The sequence below is a fragment of the Lissotriton helveticus genome, chromosome 6 (genome assembly GCF_964261635.1).
Source record: "Lissotriton helveticus chromosome 6, aLisHel1.1, whole genome shotgun sequence".
Taxonomy (NCBI): domain Eukaryota; kingdom Metazoa; phylum Chordata; class Amphibia; order Caudata; family Salamandridae; genus Lissotriton; species Lissotriton helveticus.
This window is the reverse complement of record NC_136067.1, coordinates 1,420,120,032-1,420,147,102: the sequence shown is the minus strand read 5'-3', so window position 1 is coordinate 1,420,147,102 and position 27,071 is coordinate 1,420,120,032. Positions and strand designations below refer to the sequence as shown.

At 48.4% G+C, this 27,071-nt stretch overlaps 1 protein-coding gene across 2 annotated transcripts in view; it reads right to left on the bottom strand.

The window, feature by feature from the left end:
* The window catches only part of ADGB (androglobin), a 1,448,570-nt gene that overhangs the window by 386,450 nt on the left and 1,035,049 nt on the right, over window positions 1-27,071 (bottom strand). For both annotated transcript variants that reach the window (XM_078649209.1, XM_078649210.1), the window contains exon 26: window positions 8,346-8,533. In XM_078649209.1, coding sequence (XP_078505335.1) covers window positions 8,346-8,533 — 188 coding nt within the window. The remainder of the gene's footprint in view (window positions 1-8,345; window positions 8,534-27,071) is intronic.

Here is a 27,071-nt window from a genome sequence, read left to right as displayed (position 1 = left end):
CATTTATAGTATTCACTTATTCAAGGTTGATGCCACACACTCAGAGACAGAATCCAGACCAATTAGGTAAGTATGAAAAAAGGGATACTTATTGTTTATTTATAGAACCAAGCAGGACTTGCTACAGGCAGGTAATAAATACTTGCAAATGCACAACTGCTCAAGGAAATGCAGTTGTTCTTGTAATCGTAACAGTTACAGGTTAATATCGCTTTTCAGAATTCGGAATTACACGCTTTGATTACTTTCTATTACTTTATAATAGCGCGCACTTTTCCCCATACATTACCAGTTCTATATAGAACACTTTCTGGACCCAAAATCTTCTACTATGGGTCCCTGTGGGAGGAAAAATGGTTATCGAACTTGGAGGTATTTGAGTTACGAGGTTCCCCAAGGTCCAGGTGGACTGTCTAGTAGCGCCACCAGCGGCACTGGGGCAGCCAGGTGCAGAGTGCAGGGGTCAGCTGGCAAGCAGGCCACTTGGGTGTGGGAGCCAAGCTCCTAAGGTTGCAATTGGCACTGCAGGGGCTAACGACAGACACAAGGCGGCAGGTGCAGGAGGTAAAGCAGACGTCGGGTCCCTGGACTTCTCAGTGGAGACCGGCGGTTTCAGAAAGCTGCTGGCTCGGTCGAGGGGACTTCTTGGGGGTGACCCACGGCTGGGGAGGGTACTGGGGAACTGGGAGGATGCTTGGACACCGTTGGTTGGGCCACCCAAGGTCAGGAAGGTGTTGAGGGCTGAAGCATCTTAGGCGTAGGTTTTCTTAGGCTGTGATCGGTCGGGGTGGGCATCAGTCAGACAGACATGGTCGAACTTCCCAGACCGCTTCAGTCTAAGGGAACAGTGTCTTACCGCTTTCGGTCGCGGTCAGGGGGGGCCTTCAAGTGAAGCCTGGAGATTAAAATTCGAAGTTTTGGGAGGTCAGGGGTCATCGGATCCCAACTTGGGATCGTTGGGGGGTCTCTTTGGTGCATAGGGTCACTCTACTTTGGCCCGTGGCAGCCGGGTGCAGTATGGACTCTGAAGGTTAGTCTTTGGGTTGAGCAAATCCGATGCTCACAGGAGACAGAGTCTGTAAGTTGAGTGTAGGGCAGGTACTCCGGGCTCTGAGGGGGAGGTCTGGTTGTGCTGGACATGCCAGTTTCTTCGCTGTAGGCAGGTCGTGGTTGGGACAGGCCGGTCGGGCTGGGGCCAAGTCAGTTGTAGTCTTTGGTTTCTTCCTGGGTCAGCACGGCTCTTTTGTCCTTCTTCTTTCTTCCTCGAATCTCTGGAGGCAAGGTTCAGGGCTGCCCCTAAATACTAAATTTAGGGGTGTGAAAGAAGTGTGTAGGTTAGGACCAATGGGTCCCTTACTTGGAGTGAATACACCCTCTATCATGCTACCCTCCAGTGGGAGGGGGCATGAGCCTCTTCCAAATTGGCTGAGTCCCCTCATCTTCAAGATCGAGGGGACTGAGATGTGTGCTTCAACTCGCTTTCCTCACCTGAGGGGTGGGGTTGCCAATGGTAGGCACATCTCTCTTCCTAGCTTGGATTTCCCAAAGATTCTCCCTCCCAAGTGGGGGTCAGAACAGGTGAGAGCCAGTTGCTGGGGGCAGCAAAAGGCAGGGACAGCGTCCAAAAGCGAACAGACTCCAGAACCCACCCTACCCTCCAGCAATGACAACCAGCCCACCATCACCACCTGGACACCGGTTACCACCGAAGACACCACCACAACCATGAAAAGTATCCACTCAGGAGCTCCCACGGACCTGTGCCCGCCCCACATCTTCCACTGAGCCGCCGCCACCATTGCACCTGAACTACGCTGCACCATCAACGCCACCTTCGAATCCAGCATCTTCCCCGATGACTGGAAGCCAGTTAAGGTCAAGCCCTTCCTCAAGAAACCCACGGCTGAACCAATGGACCTGAAAACCTACCGGCCCACCTCTCCCTCCCTTCGCAGCCAAAGTCACAGAGAAATTAGTCAACGCCCAGCTGACCACCTTCAATGAAGAGAATGGCATCCTCAACTCCTCCCAGTCTGGATTCCGCAGCAACCACAGCACCGAGACCGCCCTCCTCACCACCACCAATGACATCAGCATGCTACTCGACCAGGGCCATGGGCATAGGTAGCCAGGTACAAAACCTCCATTCAGGAGGTAACTCACTTACCAGTGCCCCGGTAAGTGAATTACCTCCTGAATGGAGGTTGGTATACGGGTAATTATGTACAGGATGGCAAATGTCCTTAAGGGGGTCGCTCAAGGACCGTGCAAGTTGGGCCCTGCTGGGACAACAAGCATGGGAAGATCTAACACACCTGTGGTTTATGGTCTATTTCAAGTCCTTGCGAATGAAGCCATGTGTTACCATGGAAAGCTGCTCTGTTACCTTTGCTCCACATAGAGAAATGTATTGCACAACGATTGTCAATGACACATATCTATCCTCCATGTTTTTTATGTTATATTTGGAAAAAAATCTACTGAGCAAAATCTGTTATGTAATAAAGAACTACGCTGTGGAACACCAACCCTGGTCGGCGTCCAGCTTGTATATGCCTAAGGTAAACCGTTGGTGGGGCAAGTGTGCTCAGCGGATGTGGGATGGGAGTGACTCGCACGTAGTATGCAGACTATGAGTATCCCACATCTGATTCTCTTTCAGAATTTCATCGGCTGGTAGCTGGTAAAGTGTCCTGGGGAGAATGGTTGTGAATGTGTATTCACACTTTAGTTCAATTTACAATTTCTTGCCAAATATTTCCACTTAAATCTGCAATTACTCAGCCATCGGAATAAGGGACTTTGGCTTGAAAAGGCTTACCATTGTAACATAACAGCTTGTGCGTTGTGTTAACTATAATTTGCTTTGTTGCTCACTCCACAAGGCAGAAACTAATTATGAGAAGGTTTCATCCATCTATTCACGACACCAAATAAAGGGTTAAATGTGTGAATACATACAAGTTTCTCTGGGGTATTCCTCAGATTTTGTTGGCTAAAGCAATTTTAAAGAATATAAATGTGTTCCCATGAGTACTGCAGCTTAAAAGTTTGACAAGCAAGGGCTAATGAAATGACCTTGACTGAGCAGAGGGAGGCTCATATATTTCTCCTTGTGAATGTGCTCTGATGCATAACACATGGCGAGCATATTGGCTACCTCCAGTTGACTTTTTTTGTTTGTTTAGGTAGGGCCATGTTAAATACGACAAAACTGCATAGGTGATGTAATAGTCAAATGGTGCACGTGGACCACATTGTGCCTATCCCTCACATGAGAGCCCCTTTGGCCCGGGTCTTCCAGAGCCATGCTGCAGTGAGCACGTCACACTAAACCACTTTAACATGTTTAAAAGCCTTCTAACATATAGTAAGTCATCTTTAAAGTGGGTGCTGGTGCGCACAAGGACTAGGTGCAAAACATAAAGGAGTGAGACATGCCAACCGTGAAGCTGGCATATTACTGCTGTAACAGAATTTACGTGCTATTCACTTCACAAGCCGAATTAGTCTGTTCCATCCGCAAAGCCTGTTTATGTATAACAGCCATTAGGAAATTAACCTTTGTTAAATGTTGTTGGTTATTAAAAATCGAATTTATTGGCCTGCGACAGTTAGTTTACAAGATTGTTTCTCCCAGAGTGTTTTGGCGCCAAAAGTCAAGCCTTTAACGGCGCCATGAAATTCGCATGTTCAACTTTGAGGAGCCCTTTGCAGTCACGCCTTCATTCCTTGCCACGCTGAAGGATTTTTAGCTTGACAAAAACGACTTAGGTGAATCTGTTGACTGGGATGAACCCTATCAACACTCCAACGTGGTCGACCTGGAAGTACAAAGGCAACTATTTGACCATTGTTCTGTAGTTATTTTAAGCCCAACACATTGATCCATTTTTGTCATACTGGTATTGTTTTAGCAATTACATTTTTCTTCTTTTTGCTAAAAGACTTTTGGGAGTTGTATCTGTTCAATGTCTGATTTATTGTGCACCAGGAGTTGTTAAAATATTTCCTATGCATTATATCTGAGGGAAGCCTGTTGCTTTGAGACACAGCTTCCAGAGCAAAAGCTTAGAATTCCTCATTTAAACCATCGTTTTACTTGTGTGTACTGGGTACCTTTGTGGGACAGACTGGTAGCCAAGGCCCATCTAGGGCTTGCCACCGGGCTGTGACGTGGGGTGGGGGAGGGGCAGGGTGGGGGGTTGTAAAATGCGGGATACAGCCGATTTCAAGTAAGTATTGAAAAAAAAAAAAATTTGTTACGCGTGCTGCATCACATTTGGCGATGCAGCGTGCGCAATGAAATTCGTTTATTTTTTTTCCGGTACTTACCTGCAATCATCCGTAACCCGCATTTTACAACCCCCCACCCTGTCCCTCCCCCGCCCCACGTCACCGCCCGGTGGCAAGCCCTACACGGGCCGTGGCTGCAGACTGTACTGCAGAATATGGGGACATTGCAGAATGGGCCTAATGTACAGTCTCCCAAGTGCAGCTGGTTATTGTTTCTACTCCTCATGATGTGCACCTGGGGGCTTATTACAAGCCCCTTGCGCCGCTGGTGCGCCACTTTTTGTAACGCATTGGCGGCACATTTTGCTGCCCCATATTTACAAGGACAGGAAAAGCCACCCTGCGTGGCTTTTCCTGTCCTTGTACAGGCAACCCCTTTTCACGCAGCACTTTGCGTGAAAGGGGCGTTCCATGGGTGTTGCTGTGGGTGATCCCACACAACATCCATGTAACATGACACATTTGCAGATTTACGAGTAATCGTAATGTTGAAAATGCGCCTAAATGCTACTCCTCCCCAGGGGAGGCATAGGGAGGCACACCGAGGAGAAATGTATTAATTTCTCCTCGTTTCTTTCCTCTTTCTGTGCGTGCTGCATTCTGCAGCACAAACAGATAGAGGAAATCTCTTCTGGCGATTGTTTATGTGCAGGAAGGTGTCCCTTCATAAACAATCACCCCGTGACGCAGGCATTCTTGCACCATGGTGCGAGGGTACCTGCGTCGGCGCATGGCAGCTCATTGTGCGCCAGCACAGGGGAGAGCACAGGAATGCGACATATTGTTATAAATATGTCACATCCCTGTGCTTTGAAAGTGCCGCAGCATGGCGCAGCCAAAGGTCCTGGGGTGCCACACTGTGGCACTTTCTTGTAAATGAGGCAAATGGTTTCTTCTCACTCTATGTGGCAAGGAGATTTTTCTCGTGCACCCAACTGCTGTCAGCACTACTCGGCATGATTGCATGTTTTTCACATACTTCTAACTTATTTCCCTGCCCTCTGAGACAGGCACTTCAGATCTGCTTGCAGGCTGAGCTCTTCATCCCTGGTTCTGTAGCTCTACCGGCCAAACCTGTTGGTACCAGTCAATGAGAATAAAATATGGAAATGACTTACAGTACACTGAGCATTGCCCTGCTAAATGAGTCCTTCATATTAGCATTATCATCAGCACATTTCGTTACTGTCTACACAACTATGCTCACAGTAGGAGACCTAGAAACACACCCTTCATCTTTATAACTTCAACAACCAGCGGCTCCCACACCATCGTAGACCTAGTGTTCTACTGCATCTACCCACTAAGATTTAAATAAAATAGGGGCATATTATCAAGAACGGCGTTAAAAATTATTGCCCGTTTAGAGGCAGAAAACTGCTGCTAAAGCGGCGATAATGGGCTTGGTAATATGCCCTGGAGAATTCCAATAGAAGTCGATGTTCTGGTGTGGACATGGGCTTCTATTTGAATTCTCCAGGGCATATTATCAAGCCCATTATCGCCGCTTTAGCGGCAGTTTTCTGCCTCTAAACCGGTGATAATTTTAATGCCGTCCTTGATAGTATGCCCCATAGTTAGGCTACTGAACTGACCGGAACTTTGCCCTATTACTTAGGCTAATGGCATGGACTGCAAAATATGATGCTCATTGCGCTGTTAGACTTGCAAGGTTTGCTTGGATTGTCTTCTTGTGATCGCTTTTGATCACTTTGTCATACATAGTCATTTCACGGTGAAGGCAAACACACCTATCTGTATTATGATCCTTGAGGTGACAGGTGTGCTAATAGTAGGGGAGACAGTCAGTGGTAAGGAGGGCGCAGGTAACCGAAAATGGGTCCAAGGCTATTCAAATATGGCCAGCCTCTCGAGTAGCCAATGCATCTTAGTTCTCATGTCAAGGCTTACCTGAATTTTCTGTAGAGAAGGTAATTTGACTGTCTTCTCAAAGACAGAATAACAATTTCTTTGACATTTAAAGTGCTCAAGCTTTTTCAAATAGAGGTACATTCTTGCTCTAAGATTTTGCCCTCACAGTAGCCAGTCCGTGATCTTCTTGGTGAGGACAGAATACACCATGATGAATTACTTACTTTAGGAGTGTAGGTATGCCATGCACAGAGCTCTGGGTGATTTGCAGGAGTGGTAAGATACTTTACGCCTGCTTGAAGCAGGGATAAGGAGTGTGGCAATTTATTGGGAATAGGCCGCAACACACATTGCTGGAGTTGCGTCATGCTTGCAACACGACTCCAGCAATGCATGACTTTTCCGTCAACAGATGCGTCTGAATTTCGGACGCATCTGTCAATCGTTGCGCCAAGGTGCGCCATGTACTAAATACGGCGCATCCATGGTGACGCAAGGGTTTTGCATGGTGGTGCAGGAAAAGTGACGCATCTCTACAGATGCTTCACTTACTTGTAAATCTGCTCCATAGTATTTATTCTTAGCTCAAGCACACATGTTGTCACATTTGAGGAACTGCTTGCCTGTTATACACACACTGTCATTTTCGTTTCCTTTAGGATAACAAAAGGTGCTCTCCACCTCTCTTCACTTGCAGTGTTACAGGCGAAATGCCCTTCTTTTTACTTAAACGTGCACATTAATTAATTTGCACCATTTCAATCAATTTAAATTTAATTTCACATTTTAATCCAAAGCTCATACCATCCCCCACACTTTAATAAATACAAAAAGAATAAGGGCGGTTTCAAAGCAAATTAGAAAAAAACGTTCAACATGCTGTGCAACCACAGAGTTGTACAACACAGCTATGCGTCGCAGATAGCTGAGACCAATTTGGCTTTGCCAGTGCTTGTTTATTTTAAAGCTGTAGACGGATCATAGTGCAGGCATCATAAAGGGAATTATCTGAGCCCCTAGAGTGGAATAGCAAGGGTTCCTGGGATGTTGGCTTTAACACAGAACATTCAACATTGGCTGCCAGAATTAGAGAAACCCAATTTCGTTTATTTGGCCCCCCTTGGAGGACAATTGGATTTAGTTTAAATTACTCTGCAGGAAATACCGTATTGCTGATCAAAACCACACTCTGATTCAAAATTATGAAATAAACCTTTTTTAAGGGCTTAGAATATCTAGGGGCATGTGTACAAGTCCCTATCACCACGGGAACGTCACTTTTTGTGATGTTCCCGTGGCAAGAGGGGCCATGCCTTATGTACAAGGCAGCGTTAATGCATTTAACGTGGCTTAACGCTGCTTTGTACATAAGGCACCCTTTCAGGCTATGTTTAGCATGAAAGGGGTGTGCAGTGGGTATTGTGGTGGGCGTTCCATCACAACACTCATTGTATTTGACGCTGCCCCTATGTACAAGGGTGGCATACATAAGAGGCAGCGTCAAAATTAAGATGAGGAAAATCCTGGTCTTAATTTGGCAAAACGAGGAGAAATGCATTTTTTATCCTCGTTTTTGCTTTTTCCATGTGTGCTGCCTTGCCATGGTTAGTTTATGTACAAGGAGGTGCCCCTTCCTCTACATATACAAACATTTTAAAAAAATGCTATTTTGTAAATTTCATGTGTGCTGCATGAAGCAGCACACATGAAAGTTACAAAATGGCATTTTATGATTGTTTATGTGCATGATGGGGGACTTCCTGTACATAAACAAACCTCCCCTGCACACAGACACCCTGGCACTGTGGTGCAAGGGTGCCTGCATTGGCGCAAAGTTGTTAAACTTAACGCCATTGCAGGGGGAAACACAAGGCTTCACCACATTCTTGTAAATATGGTGCAGCCTTGCATTTAAGAAGTGGCTGAGCGTGTCGTTATGCCTAGGAGGCTAACAATATGCTCCCCCACTTCATTGTACATATCCCTCCTAGTGTTTTACAATTTCTACACAATAATTGTAACAGCTAAACCAGTTGGAATGACAATAGTAAGAATAACAATAATAAAGACACATAGAATTAATAACCAGTAATAATAATTAACACAAATATAATGAATATAAAAACTATTATACAGCAGGAGAGAATGCATGAAGTATAACATCTTCTTGCACTTACCTGAACAAAATATGTTTCTTGTTCGGGATAAAATACTCTTTGAATTCCTTCATGGAAAAAGAATTGTTTAATACGTCTCGAGCAGGAGATGGAAGAGGGCTGTAGGATGTGATGAGACGCAATTTCCATTTCCCAGCTGTTACTGGTAAATCACCAGTAAATGCTTCAGCAACAACAGTATACCCCTTCTGAAAAATGTATTAAAACAATAGAGGTTATTTTTTAGTTTTAGAAGTTACAGCCATTATTTTTTTTACATCAGATAGTTATTACTAGCAGTAGGCAACCCTTTTTAGTTTTGATTCTTTTTTTTTTTGCTTTACTTCGAACATAAACCCTTTTTTAGAAACAGAACCTTTTTTGTCATATAGCAGGACAGTTTAGGATAGCTTCTTTCTTTTTAGTAATATACACGTGCCGGGTATTTGTATCCGTTTTCTGTTCTCTAACCCCCATCAGCCAATCAGTAATTACAGAACTGCCGATTTAGCTGTAAACCATCCACCGTGGAACACAAAACACAATTTCACGTTAAATAAAAAAAATGCCATTTGTCCCGATTATAGCTAAACACAACGGCTGAATTAACCTAAATACATCATGCCATGTTTGGTCTGCATTTACCTCTCTGCACAAAAACATCACTGTCCTTGTGATCTGCCCTCAAACCACGTGCCCATCGTCCACTTCTTCATCCCTGTCACACACACACGTTTAGACGTCACTGACGTTAGGGAAAGGCCACTAACTGTGTAAAGCATTGTCTGCCAGAGCCTCACCATTGCAACCACCCTGCTTAGCCCTTTGTGATGAAATCTCCGTCAGAAAATGCGAAGAACCTGTACATTTTGTTTGACATATTAAACAACCACGTATCGCGCCACAAAATAGAAAACATCAGAAGAGAAAGCCCAGTCACAGTCCGAATCCATTATAAAATGGTCACATGAGCATTTTTCTCCAACAACAGTGACATAAAGCCCCATAAGGAGAATTAGCACTTTTTAAAGTCGTTGGCAGGGTGAAATGTTGGCCTGCCAGGTCGGGAGGCTATGATAGCCTCTTCCCTGGGAATAACTGCTTACTTATTTATAAACCTCCGCCTTCCTGGCCATAACTCGGCTGTTGACCCGATCTGGCAAACTCTAAAAGACTCCCTTAACATTAGATTTCCTGATATAACTGTGTCTGCTAGTTCCTTCGTGATTCCTCAAATCAGCATGGCCAGCCTCACCTGACAAGAAATAGCTTAAAGCTGGCTGTCTAACTACAAATCAAGTGCCATACTAAACCCAAAGCCATGTAATAGAAAAACGAATGCCATGATAACATAAATCTTCTAAAAATACAAATGAAATATTTCAGTACTCTCATGGATGGCCAACTAAGCCTGTCCCTCGCCAGAAGTGTTGCTGTTCCACCGGCCATAATTTTAAGAACACGGTGGCAAAATAGTCAATTTTTTAGCACAATTTCCCTAAAAGTGTCTAAAAAGCCAATGGTGAAACAGGTAGTTCAAAAATTTAAATTTGTGCGGATAATTATTTACAACAGGAGCAATGTAATTTCTATATTTAATTTTTCCTCTTTGGAATAGATTCCACCATTTTATGATATAACTGTAAACCTCTTTGGAAGGGGCATGCTGGAAAAATAAAATTACACAGATTGCACAGTCGAAGGCAGCATTACAGTACCAGAGCCGTATAGATTTTACGGACTCTTGCAGCAGGGCTTGCAATCAGGTTAGCAGACAGTACATTTACAGATTAGGGATTCAGAAAGAAATAATGACTATCACACTCACTTACCGCCGCCACCGCCGAGAGTCCACAGCAGCTGACACAGGGTCCAGCCGCCACCGCCGAGAGTCCACAGAAGCTGACGCATGGTCCAGCCGCCACCGCCAAGAGTCACGAAGCCCGCAACTACCGCGCCGCCGCTCCGGGGACTACAATACCCGGCAGGCCACGCGGCAGCGCGCAGGAAGTGACACAGAACGCGGGGACAACGCGCCAGGAGGCGCAATAAAATCCCTGAGACCCCGGCAGAGCGGGGGAGCCACACTCACTTACCGCTGCCACCGCCGAGAGTCCACAGCAGCTGACACAGGGTCCAGCCGCCACCGCTGAGAGTCCACAGAAGCTGACGCATGGTCCAGCCGCCACCGCCAAGAGTCACGAAGCCCGCAACTACCGCGCCGCCACTCCGGGGACTACAATACCCGGCAGGCCACGCGGCGGCACGCAGGAAGTGACACAGAACGCGGGGACAACGTGCCAGGAGGCGCAATAAAATCCCTGAGACCCCGGCAGAGCGGGGGAGCCACACTCACTTACCGCCGCCACCGCCGAGAGTCCACAGCATCTGACACAGGGTCCAGCCGCCACCGCCGAGAGTCCACAGAAGCTGACGCATGGTCCAGCCGCCACCGCCAAGAGTCACGAAGCCCGCAACTACCGCGCCGCCGCTCCGGGGACTACAATACCCGGCAGGCCACGCGGCGGCGCGCAGGAAGTGACACAGAACGCGGGGACAACGCACCAGGAGGCGCAATAAAATCCCTGAGACCCCGGCAGAGCGGGACGCGAGCGGGACGCCCGGGGCGAAGCCAGGGCAAAGGGCGGGCCCTCTACGGCCCTCATCGGCACGAGGAGGCTGGGGCAGGGCCAGAAACGCTGCAGGATTCATCATTGTAAGTAAGACTCATACTCCTAAGAGTTTCTTATTAGTTATCATTTTAGTTTAAAAAGTGAGGCTGTGAGTATATCATAAACATGTCTATGAAATCTAAGGAAGCCCCACAAAATACTCTTGACAATTACCTTGTCCAGACCGTGAAAAAAATAAACACGCAGAGGAGAAACTCTCTGGGGTTAAGCCAATCCCCAGACCTCCGTTGTCTGTCCCCGACTGCATCTATTTTGATTGATGACACTATTCTGCAGGAAGCCAATCAGGAGAGCATAATTAGTGGCCCTATTTTCCAAGGATTAAGCAGCGCACCTGGCAATGTAGTCCCGGCCTCTGAGGTTTCCAACATAGAGGCTGAAAGTGACATTGACATTGACTCTGACCAGGAGAAACAGGCACGAGTTTCATCTGATGAGCAGACACCTAAAGGGCGCGCAACAAGGCCAAGACGATTATGTACAAAAAATCCACCTAAGCAGGGCGGACCACGCCCGGGGACAAGAAGGAAGAGGGCTATTACCCCAAAGACAAAGCAAGTAAACATTCTGGAGGACAAACAAAATCACACTTTTGAGGACACTTTTTTGGAAAGGATTGCTGACTTTCTTGAGTTAAAATGTAATGCCATTGTAAAACCTTTAATATCAAAAATCGATAAATTGCAAGCGGAGATTAAAAGATTGGGTGGTCTCCACACCACGGTTGCAGGTGGGGTAGAAAACATTACCACGATAGTTACAAATTTGAGCAATAATACAGGGGGAAATGTGGTTAGCGAGGCTGTAAGTGATGGTGCAGGGATACAGCCGTCTGTTGAGAATTTACCGCCCCAACCATTATCATCATTGACCACTACTACTGAGGGCCCTCTTTTAGTTAACATCCCAACAGATAATAATCCCTCTGTTAGCTTCCCCCCAGTAATTGCTCACTCTACGGACCCCCTACAATTTTTAGTCGAGGCCACACCAGTGGTTCTTGTGTTAGCGAATGTCCCTCCTTTGGAAGGGGGAACAGTGGAAAGCCCTACCTCCCTCACAAGCAAGGCTCTGCACTGGCTAACCAGTAATATGCGGTTAGCTCCAGGGGGAAAGTACCATCTGGCAAATGTAATCAAGTCAGCAACCAGGGTCCCCTGGCTAGGAAACCGGCCGAAAAAGTTTAAAGGGGACTGTGTGGCAGTGAGCCTCTCAAATCAAGACGTCCTCCCTAACATACTTGCTAACTTACTCCCTCCTCAACGCAGACAGGGCACTGTTGTTCCTCTAACCCTGAAGTTTTTTTATGGGGAGCAACAGAACGTCACTCATCCAAGGACTCCTGCGCCAGGGTGGGATAGAATCTGGGACTTTAATCTTAGATGGGGGCAGGATACAAGGCATAATGCAGTGGCCCATCATTCCCTTCCACCACAGCACAATTCTTTCGTAGAACCTCTTCAATTGTTTAATCGCTATGCCCCATTATCCTTCATGGATCAAAATGATTGACTCTCTCCTAGAAAAGATACTAACGATGAGGGTCCCTCGCCTGTTTTCGGGCCTTTAGATCCAAATCTTACAGGTAACAGGGTCTGCAGAATTATGAGCTGGAATGTTGCTGGCATCAGATCTAAATTCAACAATAAGAACTGGTTGGAGATAATCAGATCCAATGACATTCTTGCCTTCCAAGAAACTTGGGAAACGTCAGACAGACTTGTTCTAGACGGCTTTTCCCATTTCTTTGTACCTGCAGTACCTAGTAATTCTGGAAGGGCAAAGGGGGGCTTGGCTATATATATTTCCCTAGATATTCAAGGAAAGCCAAGACAGATTAAAACTAACTCGACAAATATCTTAGCGGTTGAACTAACCACACCAAACTCACAGCCTATATTATTTGTTAATTTTTATAATTCTCCTGTCAGTCAAATCTTGAACGAGCATTTGGTAACTCTAGAGGATTTCCTGTCCTCCCACAGTGAGAATAGTGCTCATGGTTTCGACGTGATTCTCATGGGAGACTATAACATTCACCCATGTAACATGGATTGCCGTGTGGAATATGAGGATTTTCCCCCCTACCTCTCCACTCCGCATTTTGAACACTCACTACGTGGAGAGGCTTTGGAATCACTCTTAGCAATTTTTAATCTTTATGAATTTTATAGCAGTAACATATGCTTGAGGTTACCAACATACGTGGGTAACAACACCGGTACAATCGTGGATTATATTTTTTTATCGTCCAGTATTTTGTCTGAAGTGTTTAATTACAAGGTAGAAACTTCAGTTTTTAGTGACCATAACCCTGTAATTTTAGAGATTGTATCTCAGGGAGTTTTGGGAAAGAGAGTGATTGAAGCTTTATGTGTGACTAATTTAGTCCTGGGAGACCAGAACCGCAGACTGAAATGGGACCAAGTAACCCCAATTACCTTTATACAGGATACCCTGGCTAAAGTTGAGGGGGAGGTTGCAATCTGCTTGGATAATAATAACTCTGTAACCACTTTGATGGAAGCTTTTAACGTTATTTGCCGCCAGGTCAATTTAGACCTGACTGTAAAGAAAAAGCCCCATACACATAGGGGCCCTAAATGGTTTGATTCAAATTGTTCCAAGGCTCACTCAATCCTCTTGAAGGCTTTAAAAAACAAACCAAGAGACAAAGAACAGATAGCATCATTGAGAAAAAAATACAGCTATGCTATCAGGACGAGGAAATCCGAGATTAAAAAGGAGGCCTGGAACGATTTATTGTCGCCTGATATACAGAGAGATAGTTCTAGATTTTGGGCGATAATAAACCATCCATATTTTGTGGGTTTAGAGAAGCAGAGAGCAGATTGCACCATACCTGATGAACAGTGGGTCACACATTTCAGTAACATCTATAGCTGCCCTGATAACACTCCAGGTTGTGGAATACAATTCACACAAGTAGTAGCTATCATCCCCCCTTTTGGTATAGAGGAGGTGAAAAAAGCGATTAGTGACACACACTCTAAAAAGGCACCGGGCCCCGATGGGGTTCCCGCAGATTTCTTCAAGAGTGCCCCTGAATTAAGTGCCAAAATTCTCACTAATATTTTTAACGCTACACGAGATTTTATTTTTCCCATTAGCTGGTCTAAGTCTACCATAATACCGATTTTTAAAAAAGGACAGAGAACAGATCCGGCCTGCTATAGGCCAATCTCCCTTATTGATTCTAGTGTTAAAATCCTGGGGAGAGTCCTTTTAGGAAGACTGACTCAGCTTTTAGAAGGGAAGGGTGCCCTATCAAATGCACAATATGGTTTTAGAGCCAAAAGAGGAACTTTAGATCAGTGTTTAAATTTAGAACTGATCATAAACAAATATGTAATTGCCAAGGGGGGCTCTCTGTACATGGCCTTTATGGACCTCTCCTCAGCTTTTGACCTGGTTAACAGGGCTAAGCTGTGGGGGGTCCTTTTGTCGATGGGCATTGATGCTCCCTTGGTGGGGTATCTGGCCGAGTTACATAGAGATCTTAACACCTCGGTCAGAGTGACTAGGGAAGGAAGATGTACTTGCCACTTTAAGTTAGAGAGGGGGGTTAGACAAGGATGTATCCTAGCCCCCCTCCTCTTCACTCTATATATAAATGACCTCGAGGCAGTCCTGGCAGATTCCCACACTGACATCCCGCGTGCAGGTGAGATAAAGATACCTGTCCTCCTGTACGCGGATGATGCTGTCCTCTTGGCACGCTCTGGAGTGGCATTAAACAAACTCCTTTTATCTTTTGGGAACTTCATGTCCTCATTGGACATGAAAACCAATGTAGAAAAATCCCACGTAATGATTGCAGGAGCCGCAGGCAGGAAAAGAAAGTCTAAAACATTTTTCTGTGCAGGGAAAGAGGTTAGGAGAGTTCCATCCTTTCCTTACTTAGGAGTGACTTTTGATGAAAAGGGCACGTGGGGCCCCCAGCACTCCGTTAAAAGCAACGCAGTAGCAAGAGCGGCTGCTGGGTTGCTTGGTTTTGCAAAAAAACGTGGAGCCCGTCCCATGGAAAGCATTATAAAGGTCTACAAAGCTAAATGTTTGTCGGTTGCTCAATACGGCTCTGTTATTTGGGGGTACACTAATCATGAATATGATAAAATTCAGAAAGTAGAAAAGAAATTTTTGAGAACTCTGCTTTCCGTCCCTCAATCGACTTCTACATATATAATACATACAGAGCTTGGACTGGGCTATATCACCGACATTTTAAAACTAGCCCCAGTTATTGGATGGTTGAAAATTTGGCTCAACCAGGAGCTTACTTTAAATCATAACATCCTTAAAGATTGTTTAGCCCTGGATAGAGCACACAATATTCCGTGGTTAAAATACGTTCAGACGCAGTTAACTTTAGCTGGCCGACCCAAACTTTTTTCTTCCCCACATTTGATAAATCAGGAGGACATAAAAACAGTTAAAAATCTCCTGACAAATTATTATGTTTTGGAGAGGGAAGCCACAGAGTTAAATAAATCTACGGTTAGGAAACATTGTACGCTAACATCTGTCCCAGGTATGGAACCATATCTTTTCTTGGTAAATAAACCATACCACCGTTTCCTTCTAACGAGATTTCGTCTTGACTTGATTCCCTTCATTCTGGGTAATTTTAAAAAGTGGATTAGACCTGAAAATGCTGAACCATGCGATTGCGATTACTTTTCCATCCAGGACACGACTCCTTTTATCTTGTTCTGCGGCCACTATAAAGAGATTAGGAAAAAATATTTGCTGCCTATACTGTGCAATCTGGGTTTTACGCAGGTAAAACCAGCTATGATGTTCCTGCAACTCCTTCCTAACTTAAAAGTAGCATTTCATGTTGCTGGTTTTTTGGTTGCAGGCGTACGTACAAATAAGCACCGTTCTAGAATTAGGCACCTTGTCCCAGATTAATGTTTACCTTTTATATTTTATCGATTTTAATCTTTTTAACACTAATGTATAATGTATTCTGTATATTGTGATTTTAGGGTTTTTTAACAAAATATTGATCCATATTATTATGTGTCTTGATGAAATGTTGTCATGTATTATTGCTCGCTCTTTTATGATTTTTAATAATCGAATAAAGATAATTGACTGACTGACTATCACTCAACCGTCTTCTTTAAATACAAATTTAAAAAAGGACTAATTTTGTCCCCTAACATCTAACTTCACTCGCGTTTGTAATCAATAAACTTGATTCCTTCTAAGAAAAGCTTATCATGTTCAGTAAACACATGATCAGTACCCAACTAAACATGAACGTTTCACTACTTTAGATAACCATGGCTATACCCTTTCTTTCATGCCTATATACCACCATCTTATACCATGGTTGTCCCCAATAAATGAGAAATGATCTCTGTTCCAACAGGTCCACCAGCATTTCAAGGGTTGCGTTGTTTCATGGATAGTCTAAATATGGTAAAAACACAACCACCAGTATGCCAAAGCAAGCATTCCACGCACAGTGTGTACCATATTGCCTTGAATGTTCCCAAAATTACAAGACTTACCACCAATTGGCCTTAGGTGGCCCCAAATCACTGCCAATATGCCTGAGTTCGTTTTTGTACACTAAGGGTACCATTCTGCTATGGATGGCCTCAAAATGCTAAGAAGAATCACCAATATGCCATGGGTTGACCCAAAATACTAAGAATTACCGCCAATATGTCAGGAGCCAGACAGTGCACTCACTCTCACATACATACACATGCATATCATTTCAACTGTATAAAGCCTTATAGCCCATGCGAGGTACTGAAGAGGCAACACGTTATACTGTGAGGGACTGCTTTGTTTGGCAGGATGTTGGGTTTGTAGAGTGGCCTATCTCAGGTGTTTTGGAGTTGCACATGAGTGATCAGAGTAGTGCTTTTATCCTATCGCGAGTTGTGGCACTTGAACTGTGGTGGCAGCATAGAGACAGAGCAAGACCAGTCTTCATGTTACCTTACTTGGTTGACATGAGTTACTATGCAGCTTCCCTGAAAGTTTTTTGTGACTGGCTAAGTATCTACCTGTGTACTGAGCTGTTTCTAGCAGTTAGAGGCAGCAGTAGTCAAAAGGGAATGGGAAGGAGGTGATACTGACAGGAATTGTGAGGCCCTGATCCTGGCATTGTGTGAAGAGCTGGCAGCATTTTCCCTGTCAGGCTTAGGCAGTGATGAGCACAGTGTCTCACAGGCACTGGCCGTCTCTGTGAGCTGATAGTTTTGAGAGATGAGTGAGGCGCTATGGACCCCCCAGACATAATCTTGCAAGCGGGTGCAATCACTAACTGCGAACCCCAGCAAGGAGATCTCTAATCCCCTTTGAAAGTGCCGGCGGATTGTCGCCTGCACTGTGAAACACGGAGCCTCTTTAAAGCAGCCGCTCCGTATTACATGCGAATGTCCTGCCCCCAGTGCACCGCGTGTTTGCGGTTGCCCTGGGGGCATCACATTAATGGTAATAGGACACATTTTCATTGTTTGCACCGTGCACACCATTTTTTTGTAGGTGTGCGTGTTTGCGGTTGCCCTGGGGGTATCACATTAATGGTAATAGGACACATTTTCATTGTTTGCACCGTGCGCACCATTTTTTTGTAGGTGCGCGTGTTTGCGGTTGCCCTGGGGGCATCACATTAATGGCAATAGGACACAATTTCATTATTTGCACCGTGCGCACCATTTTTTTGTAGGTGCACCCGGTGCAAACAATGAAAATGCACCTACACCATAATACGGCCCCAGGTATTTCAAGTAGCTGACAACAATGGATGCTGCATGAATGAAACCGGACACAGGATATATTGTGAGAAACAGGCATCAGTGGGCAGTGTGAGACACTCTCACTGGTGGGTGGTGTGAGGACTGCCACTGATCAGCGATGTGAAGAGATGAGTAGAGCCATGAGCTTCCAATGGTGGGATCTGTGAGGAGCAGTCATTGGTGGGTGGTGCGATGAGCAGGCGGTAGGGCAGTGTGAAGAGCTTGTACCAAGGGTCTGTGTGAGGCGCTGTTGGATGTTAGTGTGAGAACTTAGGGCCCGATGTAGGTAGGAATCATTTACCGATTTTTAATTACCGAATTTTACCGATTCGGTAATTAAGAATCGGTAAATATGAAGGGTGGACATGTAGGTCCATCCAGATGTTTTTTTTACCGAATCGGTAAAATTCTGTATTTACCGATTCGGTAAATACCGACCGGTAATGCTACATTGATTCCTATGGGCTTTGAAGCCCATAGGAATGAATGGGGCATTACCGGTCGGTATTTACCGATTTGGTAAATACCGATTTTGACAAGGGTGCAGGGGGTGTCACTTTGACACCCTCTAGCACCCCCAAAAAAGGTTCGGGGGCCATGTGGCAGGCATACCTGCCCTAAGGGCAGGTCTGCCTGTCATATGGCACAGGTGTGCATGCACACATGTGCATGCACACCTGAATCGGTATTTTAACATCAAATTGAATTTGATGCTAAAATACCGAATCGGTAAGGCTTGTGGGACTCAGAAGAGTCCCACCTACATACCAAATTTACCTAATCGGTAGAAATACCGATTCGGTATTTTACAGAATCGGTAAATTTACCGATCGGTAAATTTACCGATTCTGTAAACTATGTGTCCCTACATACCAAAGCTCAAATACCGGTCGGTAACGGCCGAAAATACCGATTTTCGGCCGTTACCGACCGACCTACATCGGGCCCTTAGCCCTTAAGTTAAGACTAACAAATCAAGTTTGATATTATACAATTGGACTTTGCAAGGCCATTTTATGAAAAGTATTACTAAAGCACAAGTTACTACTTGTGTAAAGATATATCTGTAAGAGACATTAGTTAGTATTAGATTCCTTACCTTAGAATATCCCCAGGCGTCAGACTGGATCCGGAAATTCTTGCGTAGCAGTACCCTTGCGCGTCGGTAGGCGTCGTCTGCGGCTCCGCGTCCGTCGTCGGAGTCGTGGGCGCCGTGATGACGTCGTCAGAGTACTTAGACGCCGCCTCCGCGTGCTGACGTCAGTTCTTAGACACAGCTTTTCTGCGCCAGAAGCGCTGAGCCATGTTAAAAACCAACACTGGTGCCATTGAAACTAGGGCCCTGAAAGGGGATAACACTAACCCTAGATATCGGTTCGCAGAACGGGGAGGATGGGTGGGTCGGTAAGGAATCTAATACTAACTAATGTCTCTTACAGATATATCGTTACACAAGTAGTAACTTGTGCATCTGAAAGAGACACGTTAGTATTAGATTCCTTACCTTAGAATAGATACCCCAGCAATACTAACCCCGGTGGTGGGTCTGCGAACCAATAATCACACCAGAAAGTCCTGGAGGACAGAACGGCCAAAGAAGCCATCCCTCCGGACTTGGCTGTCCAGGCAATAGTGTCTTGCAAACGTGTGCAGCGATGCCCACGTAGCTGCCTGACAGATGTCTTGTAAGGGCACTCCCCGGCCCAGGGCAGTTGTAGTCGCCATGGCTCGGGTGGAGTGAGCCCGCAATCCAACAGGGGGCTCCTTTCTAGCCAAGGAGTAGCATGCCTGGATACACAAGATGATCCACCGGGAGATGGTCCTCTTGTGCACCGCTTTTCCCTTCTTAGCGCCCACGTAACCAACAAAGAGTTGGTCATCCACCCGGAACTGGCGTGTGCGATCCAAATAGAAAGAGAGCGCACGTTTTGGGTCCAGACGGTGGAGCCGCTCTTCCTCTTTAGAGGGATGCGGTGGCGGAAAGAAGGTTGTCAAGGTGATAGACTGCCTGATGTGGAAGGCTGTGACAACCTTGAATTTGAATTTAAATTTGAATTTAAAATTTCTTATAGAGCGCTCGTATACCTGCGGTTTCTTGGCGCTATTACTGACAGGATCCTAGTTAAAAAGCTGGGGGAACCGGAGAGTTATTATTCGAAGGATTTCGTGAATAGGTAGGTCTTAAGTTGTTTACGGAAATGTGGGTAAAGAGAGATGGTGCGGAGACCGAGGGGAAGGAAGTTCCAGAGGGTAGGGGCGAGGGTGGCGAATTTAGAGCCTCCCCACTTCTTTCTCCGGTAGCGTGGGATGGTGAGGAGGGACTGGGAGGACGAGCGAAGTTCCCTGGTTGGGACATAGGAGACAATCTCGGAGGAAATGAATTCAGGTGCGAGTCCGTGTCGGGCCCGGAAAGTGATGGAAGCAAGCTTGAATTCAATTCTGGCTCGCACAGGGAGCCAGTGAAGTGATTTCAGAAGCGGGGTAGAGTGGTGAAATTTGGGGAGTTTGAAAACCAGGCGGGCCGCCTGGTTTTGGATCTGTTGCAGGCGACGCAGACTGTAGGCGGGGATGCCGGCATACAGGGCGTTGCCGTAGTCCAGGCGGGATACCACCATGGCCAAGATGATGAGCTTTAGGGCAGTGAAAGTGAAGAAACGGGACACCCTACGTATAGTGCGCAGTGAAAGAAAGGAAGAAGATACCACAGAGCTAACCTGGGAGTGAAGGGTGAGTTGAGAGTTAAGTTTTATGCCAAGTGTTTTAACTGAGGAAGCAGGGGTGGGAGGAGGGCCAAGAGCAGGGGGCCAAAAAAGAGGGGACCAGGGGCTGGATGAACCACCCGTCAACACCAACTCGGTTTTGTCGGGGTTGAGTTTAAGGTGGTTGTGGTTCATCCAGTCCCTGATGTGAAGCATAACAGATTGAAAGTTTAGAATAGAGGAAGGAGAAGACAGATTGAAGACAAGCTGGAGGTCGTCCGCATAATTAAATACGCCGACCTCCATCTGTTGAAGAGAGAAGATTAGGGGAGCAATGTACAGGTTAAACAAGAGGGGAGAAAGGGAGGAACCTTGGGGAACCCCGCACTGAACTTTCCGGACGTCCGCCGTGAAGTCACCCAGTCGAACAGCCTGGGTGCGGTCACTCAGGAATGAGGACAACCAGACCAGGGCGGTCCCCCCGATCCCCGCCGCTCCGATACGGGAGAGGAGGATGGTATGATCGACCGTATCGAAGGCGGCTGAGAGATCGAGGAGCACAAGGGCCTGGTGCTGATTGGTGTCCATACCCTCCCTGAGGGTGTCCAGGACCGACAGGACAACGGACTCCGTAGAGTGTGCGGGGCGGAAACCGGCTTGACGGGGGGCAAGGGCATCATGATTCTCCACAAAGGAGCTCAGAGCGCAGGTGACGTGGCGCTCGAGCACCTTGGCCAGGAATGGTAGGAGGGAGATAGGCCGGAAATTGGCGGGGACAGAGGGATCTGCCCCGGGTTTTTTTAAAATGGGCACAATTACCGCGGATTTCAAAGGTTTAGGGACGATGCCTTGAGCGAGAGAGCTGTTAAGAAGATGATGGGGAGGGTCAGGACAAGAAACAAAAATATGGCGGAGAATGTGAGCGGGACAAGGGTCAAGAGGAGAGCCGGATTTGACCAGGGGAACCAAGGTGATCAGGCTCTCCCTAGTGATAGGGGGAAGTGAGAAAAGCTCGCCCTTAGGAGGGGGACATTGGTGGTCGACAAAAGAGGAGGAGGGTGGTGGGTTGTTAGCCTTAATGGTGATGATTTTGTGAATGAAATAGTTATTGAGGGAAGAACAGAGAGCTTCGGAAGGGGCCGGCTTAAGAGTAGTTCTGTCCGAGAACGCTAGGTTGTGGACGATGGTGAATATCTCCTTGGACTGGTTTTCCGCGGCTAGGATTTTAGAGGAGAAGTAAGATGTTTTTGCCTCCAAGATGTCTTTTTTATACTGGCTCATGATGTTAGTGTAGACCAGTTTCAGGGTGGGGCAGTAATTCCTTCTCCATGCCCGCTCCGCGCGGCGAACTGTTAATTTGGTGATCTTAAGCTCATCGGTGAACCACCGATTGGCGTCCTTGTCGCGTTTGGAGGTAATGCGCTTGAGCGGGGCAAAGACGTCGCGTCCGTTGGAGAGCCACTGATCTATGGCGTCGACCTGGGAAAGAGTGGGAAGATCCTGTAAGTGGGGGAGAGACAAGGTAAGGAGGGAAGAGAGATGCTCCAGGTTAACACGACCCCATGATCGGACCCAGGTGTTTTTAGGCCGGGGGGGCTTAGCTGGAGGGTGAATAGGGAGAAGGAATGAGATTAGGTGGTGGTCCGACCAGGAGCAAGGGGTAATAGAGAGTGAATCCACAGGGCAGTTCAGGGACCAGATCTGATCGAGTATATGACCTTTGATGTGGGTGGGGGAGGAGACGTGGGGAGTGAAGTTGAGGGAGTGAAGCGTTTCGGAGAATTCCTTGGAGGATGGGCACTCCGCGGGATCGGAGGGCCAGAAATTAAAATCGCCAAGGAGCAGAATGGAAGAGTTGTTGATTGTGATGGTGGCCAAGACCTCCAAGAAATCGGGGAGAAACTGTGAGGGGGACTGAGGGGGACGATAGGTGAGAAAGCAGGTCAGGGGGGGAGAGGTGGAAACTGTGCGGATCACCAGGAATTCAGTTGTCGCGATGTCGGGTAGAGATAGCATTTGGAAGGGGAGACTGGTGCGTGCGATGACCACCACGCCACCCCCGGCCCTGCCCTCAGGGCGATCCGCCCTGAGGGCATAGTAGGTGGCCGGTAAGGTGGATAGTTGGGCAGGGAGGGAGTCATCGCAGAACCATGTCTCAGTCAAAAAGAGAAGGTCTGGAGCATGGAGATCCAGTAAGACTGAGAGTTCATGTGCATGGGCAACGGCAGACCGGGTGTTGAGATAGAAGGCTGTGAAGGCTTTGGGGGTTGATGGGGGGGTGCTACGAGACCCGGAGGGGGTATCGACTGTGGGGGAAGGACAGAGAGAGGAAGAAGCGGAAGAAAGACCAAGGGAGGAGATGCGAGACCAGATAGAGTCCGAGATAGGCCAGGGGCCCTGGCAGCAGCGAAGTTGGTCAGGGGAATAGATGATACGCGGGGCAGAGTGACGAGCCCCTAGCCCCGGCCGGCCGCGGACGAGCGCAGACGAGCTTGCCTTAAGCGCGCCTTTGGCGCGCAATCGTCGCGCCCGCTGCGCTCGTCCGCTGCGCTTCCTGCCAAGACACATGATTTATGGAGAAGAATCCGGGAGTGGCGAGGGGGCGTGGCCAACCCAGGGGGCGTGTCTGGAGGCGCGCCTCGCCCTCGTGAATGGCGGCAAGAAGGAGGGGATCGTTGCAGCGTGGAGCGCTGTTTAGATGATGTCAACAGAGGTAGGAGATGAGCAAAGTTATAAAAAGCACAGTATCACATTCAATTTTTAAAAAGATAGCAGCATCTAGCTCCCGGCTTTCCGCCTCAGGAGTCCGTTGTCAGTGCAGCGCCCAGCGATTGGCGCGCACTATTTATAACGTGGCGAGGGGGCGTGGCCAACCCAGGGGGCGTGTCTGGAGGCGCGCCTCGCCCTCGTGAATGGCGGCAAGAAGGAGGGGATCGTTGCAGCGTGGAGCGCTGTTTAGATGATGTCAACAGAGGTAGGAGATGAGCAAAGTTATAAAAAGCACAGTATCACATTCAATTTTTAAAAAGATAGCAGCATCTAGCTCCCGGCTTTCCGCCTCAGGAGTCCGTTGTCAGTGCAGCGCCCAGCGATTGGCGCGCACTATTTATAACGTGGCGAGGGGGCGTGGCCAACCCAGGGGGCGTGTCTGGAGGCGCGCCTCGCCCTCGTGAATGGCGGCAAGAAGGAGGGGATCGTTGCAGCGTGGAGCGCTGTTTAGATGATGTCAACAGAGGTAGGAGATGAGCAAAGTTATAAAAAGCACAGTATCACATTCAATTTTTAAAAAGATAGCAGCATCTAGCTCCCGGCTTTCCGCCTCAGGAGTCCGTTTCCTTGGGCAGGAAAGATGGCGTAGTCCGCAACACAACCTTGTCCGGATAAACAGAAAGGAAAGGGGGTGTACATGAAAGAGCCTGGAGCTCACTCACTCTTCTGGCAGAGGTGATGGCAACCAGGAAAGCAGTCTTCAGAGCTAGAAGGCGGAGAGGACAGTTGTGAAGTGGCTCAAAGGGAGCGCACATCATAAATGTAAGAACAAGGTTCAAGTCCCACTGAGGCATCGCAAACGGAACAGGAGGGAATGTGTGTGTGATACCTTTTAGAAATCTATTTACAATAGGGGACTTGAACAAAGAAGGTTGATCAGGCAGCCTCAGGAAGGCTGAAAGGGCAGAAAGGTAGCCCTTGATAGTGCCCAGAGCAGAGCCCTGCTGGGCAAGAGAAAGAAGGAAGAGAAAAACCTCAGAGAGAGGGGCAGCAAGAGGATCCACAGCCTTTGCTGTGCACCGTGCCACAAATCTGTTCCACCTGCAGGCGTATACCGTTTTTGTGGAGGGACGCCTGGCTGCCAGAATGACATTACAGACTTCAGGAGGCAAGTCAAATGGCCTCAACTGTCGCCGCTCAATCTCCAAGCATGGAGGTGGAGACTGGACAGGTTCGGGTGGAGGACCGTCCCCTGCTGCTGCGACAGAAGGTCCTCCTGAAGAGGCAGACGAACCGGGGGATCGACTGACATACTGAGTAGCTCTGGATACCAGTACCTTCGTGCCTATTCCGGAGCCACAAGGATGACTTGGGCCCGGTCGTGCTTGATCTTCTTCAGCACTCTGGGCAGAAGTGGTATAGGCGGAAAGGCGTACAATAGACCGCAACTCCACTCGCGACGAAAAGCGTCTCCGAGCGAGTGCCGCCTTGGAAATTCCAACGCGCAGAACTGATGACATTGCGCGTTCTCTTCGGTGGCGAATAGATCTAACCAAGGCTCTCCCCATTGTCGAAAGAGGCCTTGCGCCACGTCCGAGTTCAGACGCCATTCGTGACCCATCATGCACCGACGGCTGAGCTCGTCTGCCCTGGCGTTCAGAGAACCTGCCAGGTGTTGAGCCACCAGGGTCACGCCCTGGCGTTCCAGCCATGGCCAGAGGCGCAGAGCCTCCTGGCAAAGGGTCCACGGCTCCACTCTGCCCTGTTTGTTGCAGTACCACATGGCGGTGGTGTTGTCCGTGAACACCTGCACTACACTCCGCCGGAAAGAGGGGAGGAGTGCCTTCAGTGCTAGACGAATCGCCCGTAACTCCAACAGGTTGATGTGGAGCCGGGCCTCCGCCGGAGACCAGAGGCCTCTGATCTCCGCCTCTCCCATGTGGCCTCTCCAGCCCTGGAGGGACGCGTCCGTCACCACTACGTGCTCCGGTTGGGGAAGGGAGAGGGATCTGCCGCTGACCCAATCGCGGTCTGTGAGCCACCACTGCAGCTGTCTCGCAGTGCCCTCCGAGATCAGAACGTGGTCGGACAGGTTGCACTGATGCTGGGCCCACTGAAACTTCAGGTCCCACTGCAGAGCCCGCATCCGCCACCTGGCGTGATGCACCAGTAGGATGCAGGAGGCCATCAGCCCCAGAAGCCGCAGCGTCAACCTGACCAAGACCCGGGATAACGGCTGAAAGATGGGAATCAGAGCCTGAATATCCAGGACCCGCTGTTCGGGTGGATAAACCTGAAACCGCGCAGAGTCGAGAACCGCTCCGATGAAGAGGAGCTTCTGAGAGGGGCACAGGTGTGACTTCGGCACATTGATGGAGAACCCCAGCTGATGCAGGAGATCTGCCGTAGTCTGGAGGTGGCTGACGACTGTCTGGGGCGAGCCTGCCTTCAACAACCAGTCGTCGAGGTAGGGGAAGACTGAAACCCCTAACCTGCGCAGATGAGCTGCGACCACCGCCATCACCTTTGTGAACACCCGTGGGGCGCTGGTAAGGCCGAAGGGGAGCACGGTATACTGAAAGTGCTCGTGGACAACCGTGAACCGCAGGTAGCGCCGGTGGGCCGGCAGGACGGGGATGTGGAAATAAGCGTCCTGCAAGTCCAACTCTACCATCCAGTCTCCTGGGTCCAGGGCAGCTAAGACCTGAGCCAGTGTCAGCATTTTAAACTTCTCCTTCCGGAGGAAGCCGTTGATGCTCGGTAGGTCCAAGATAGGGCGTAGGCCCCCTTTGCCCTTCTTGGGTACCAGAAAGTAGTGGGAGTAGCAACCACACCCTACTTCTGGCCGAGGAACGCGCTTGATGGCCCCCTTGGCCAAGAGGACCGTAACTTCCTCCGGCAGAAGTCGCAAATGATCCCCCGATACACGGTGGTTCTGCGGTGGCATGGCTGGAGGAGTCGCGTCAAAGGGGAGGGAGTAGCCCCTTCGGACGATCTACAGCACCCACCTGTCCGAAGTGACGGTGCGCCAATGGAGGATGGCGAACCCTGCCCCCCACTGGCGTCACATGGGCCTGAAAGCACGGACTAGGAGGGTTTTGAGGCGGATGCTGCGGGGGAAGGTGTGGACTGACCTCGCTGTTGTCCCCGACCGCCACCACGGCGGTTTCCACGGCCGCCACCGCGTTGGGTATTACCCTGCGGAGCGTGGCTGGCAGCATGTGTGCGTACACCCCTTCCGTGGCCACGAAAGGAGTGAAAGGCAGCCGATTGCTGGCGCGGGGCCGAGAGGCCCAAGGAATCGGCCGTAGCCCTGGAGTCCTTAAAGCGCTCAAGCGCATGGTCTGCCTTGTCGCCAAAGAGGCGACGGCCATCAAACGGCATGTCCATCAGTGTGTTTTGGACATCGGCCGAAAAGTTGGGGGACCTCAACCAGGCGTGACGTCTGACCGCCACTGTCGTTGCCATCGCTCTACCTAGAGAGTCGGTGGTATCCAGCCCACACCGGATAGAATACTTGGCTGCATCCCGGCCCTCCACAAGGGCTTGGCCGAGTTTGGCCGGTACCTCCAACGGACACTCTGGCAGCACTTCCGCAACCGTATCCCACAGAGAGTGGGTGTAGCGGCCCAACAGGCATGCGGTGTTGGAAGACCGCAGTCCCAGACTAAGGGATGAGAAGATCTTTTTACCGTACTGCTCATACCTCTTGGATTCCCTGTCCGGCGGAGCCGACGGGAATGCGTTCTGGGAATTGGAGGCCTGGATGACCAGGCTCTCGGTGGTGGGGTGGGTGGACAGGAAACATGGGTCACCCAGAGCCGGGCGGTGGCGTCTGGCCATGTTCCTATCTACAGGTGA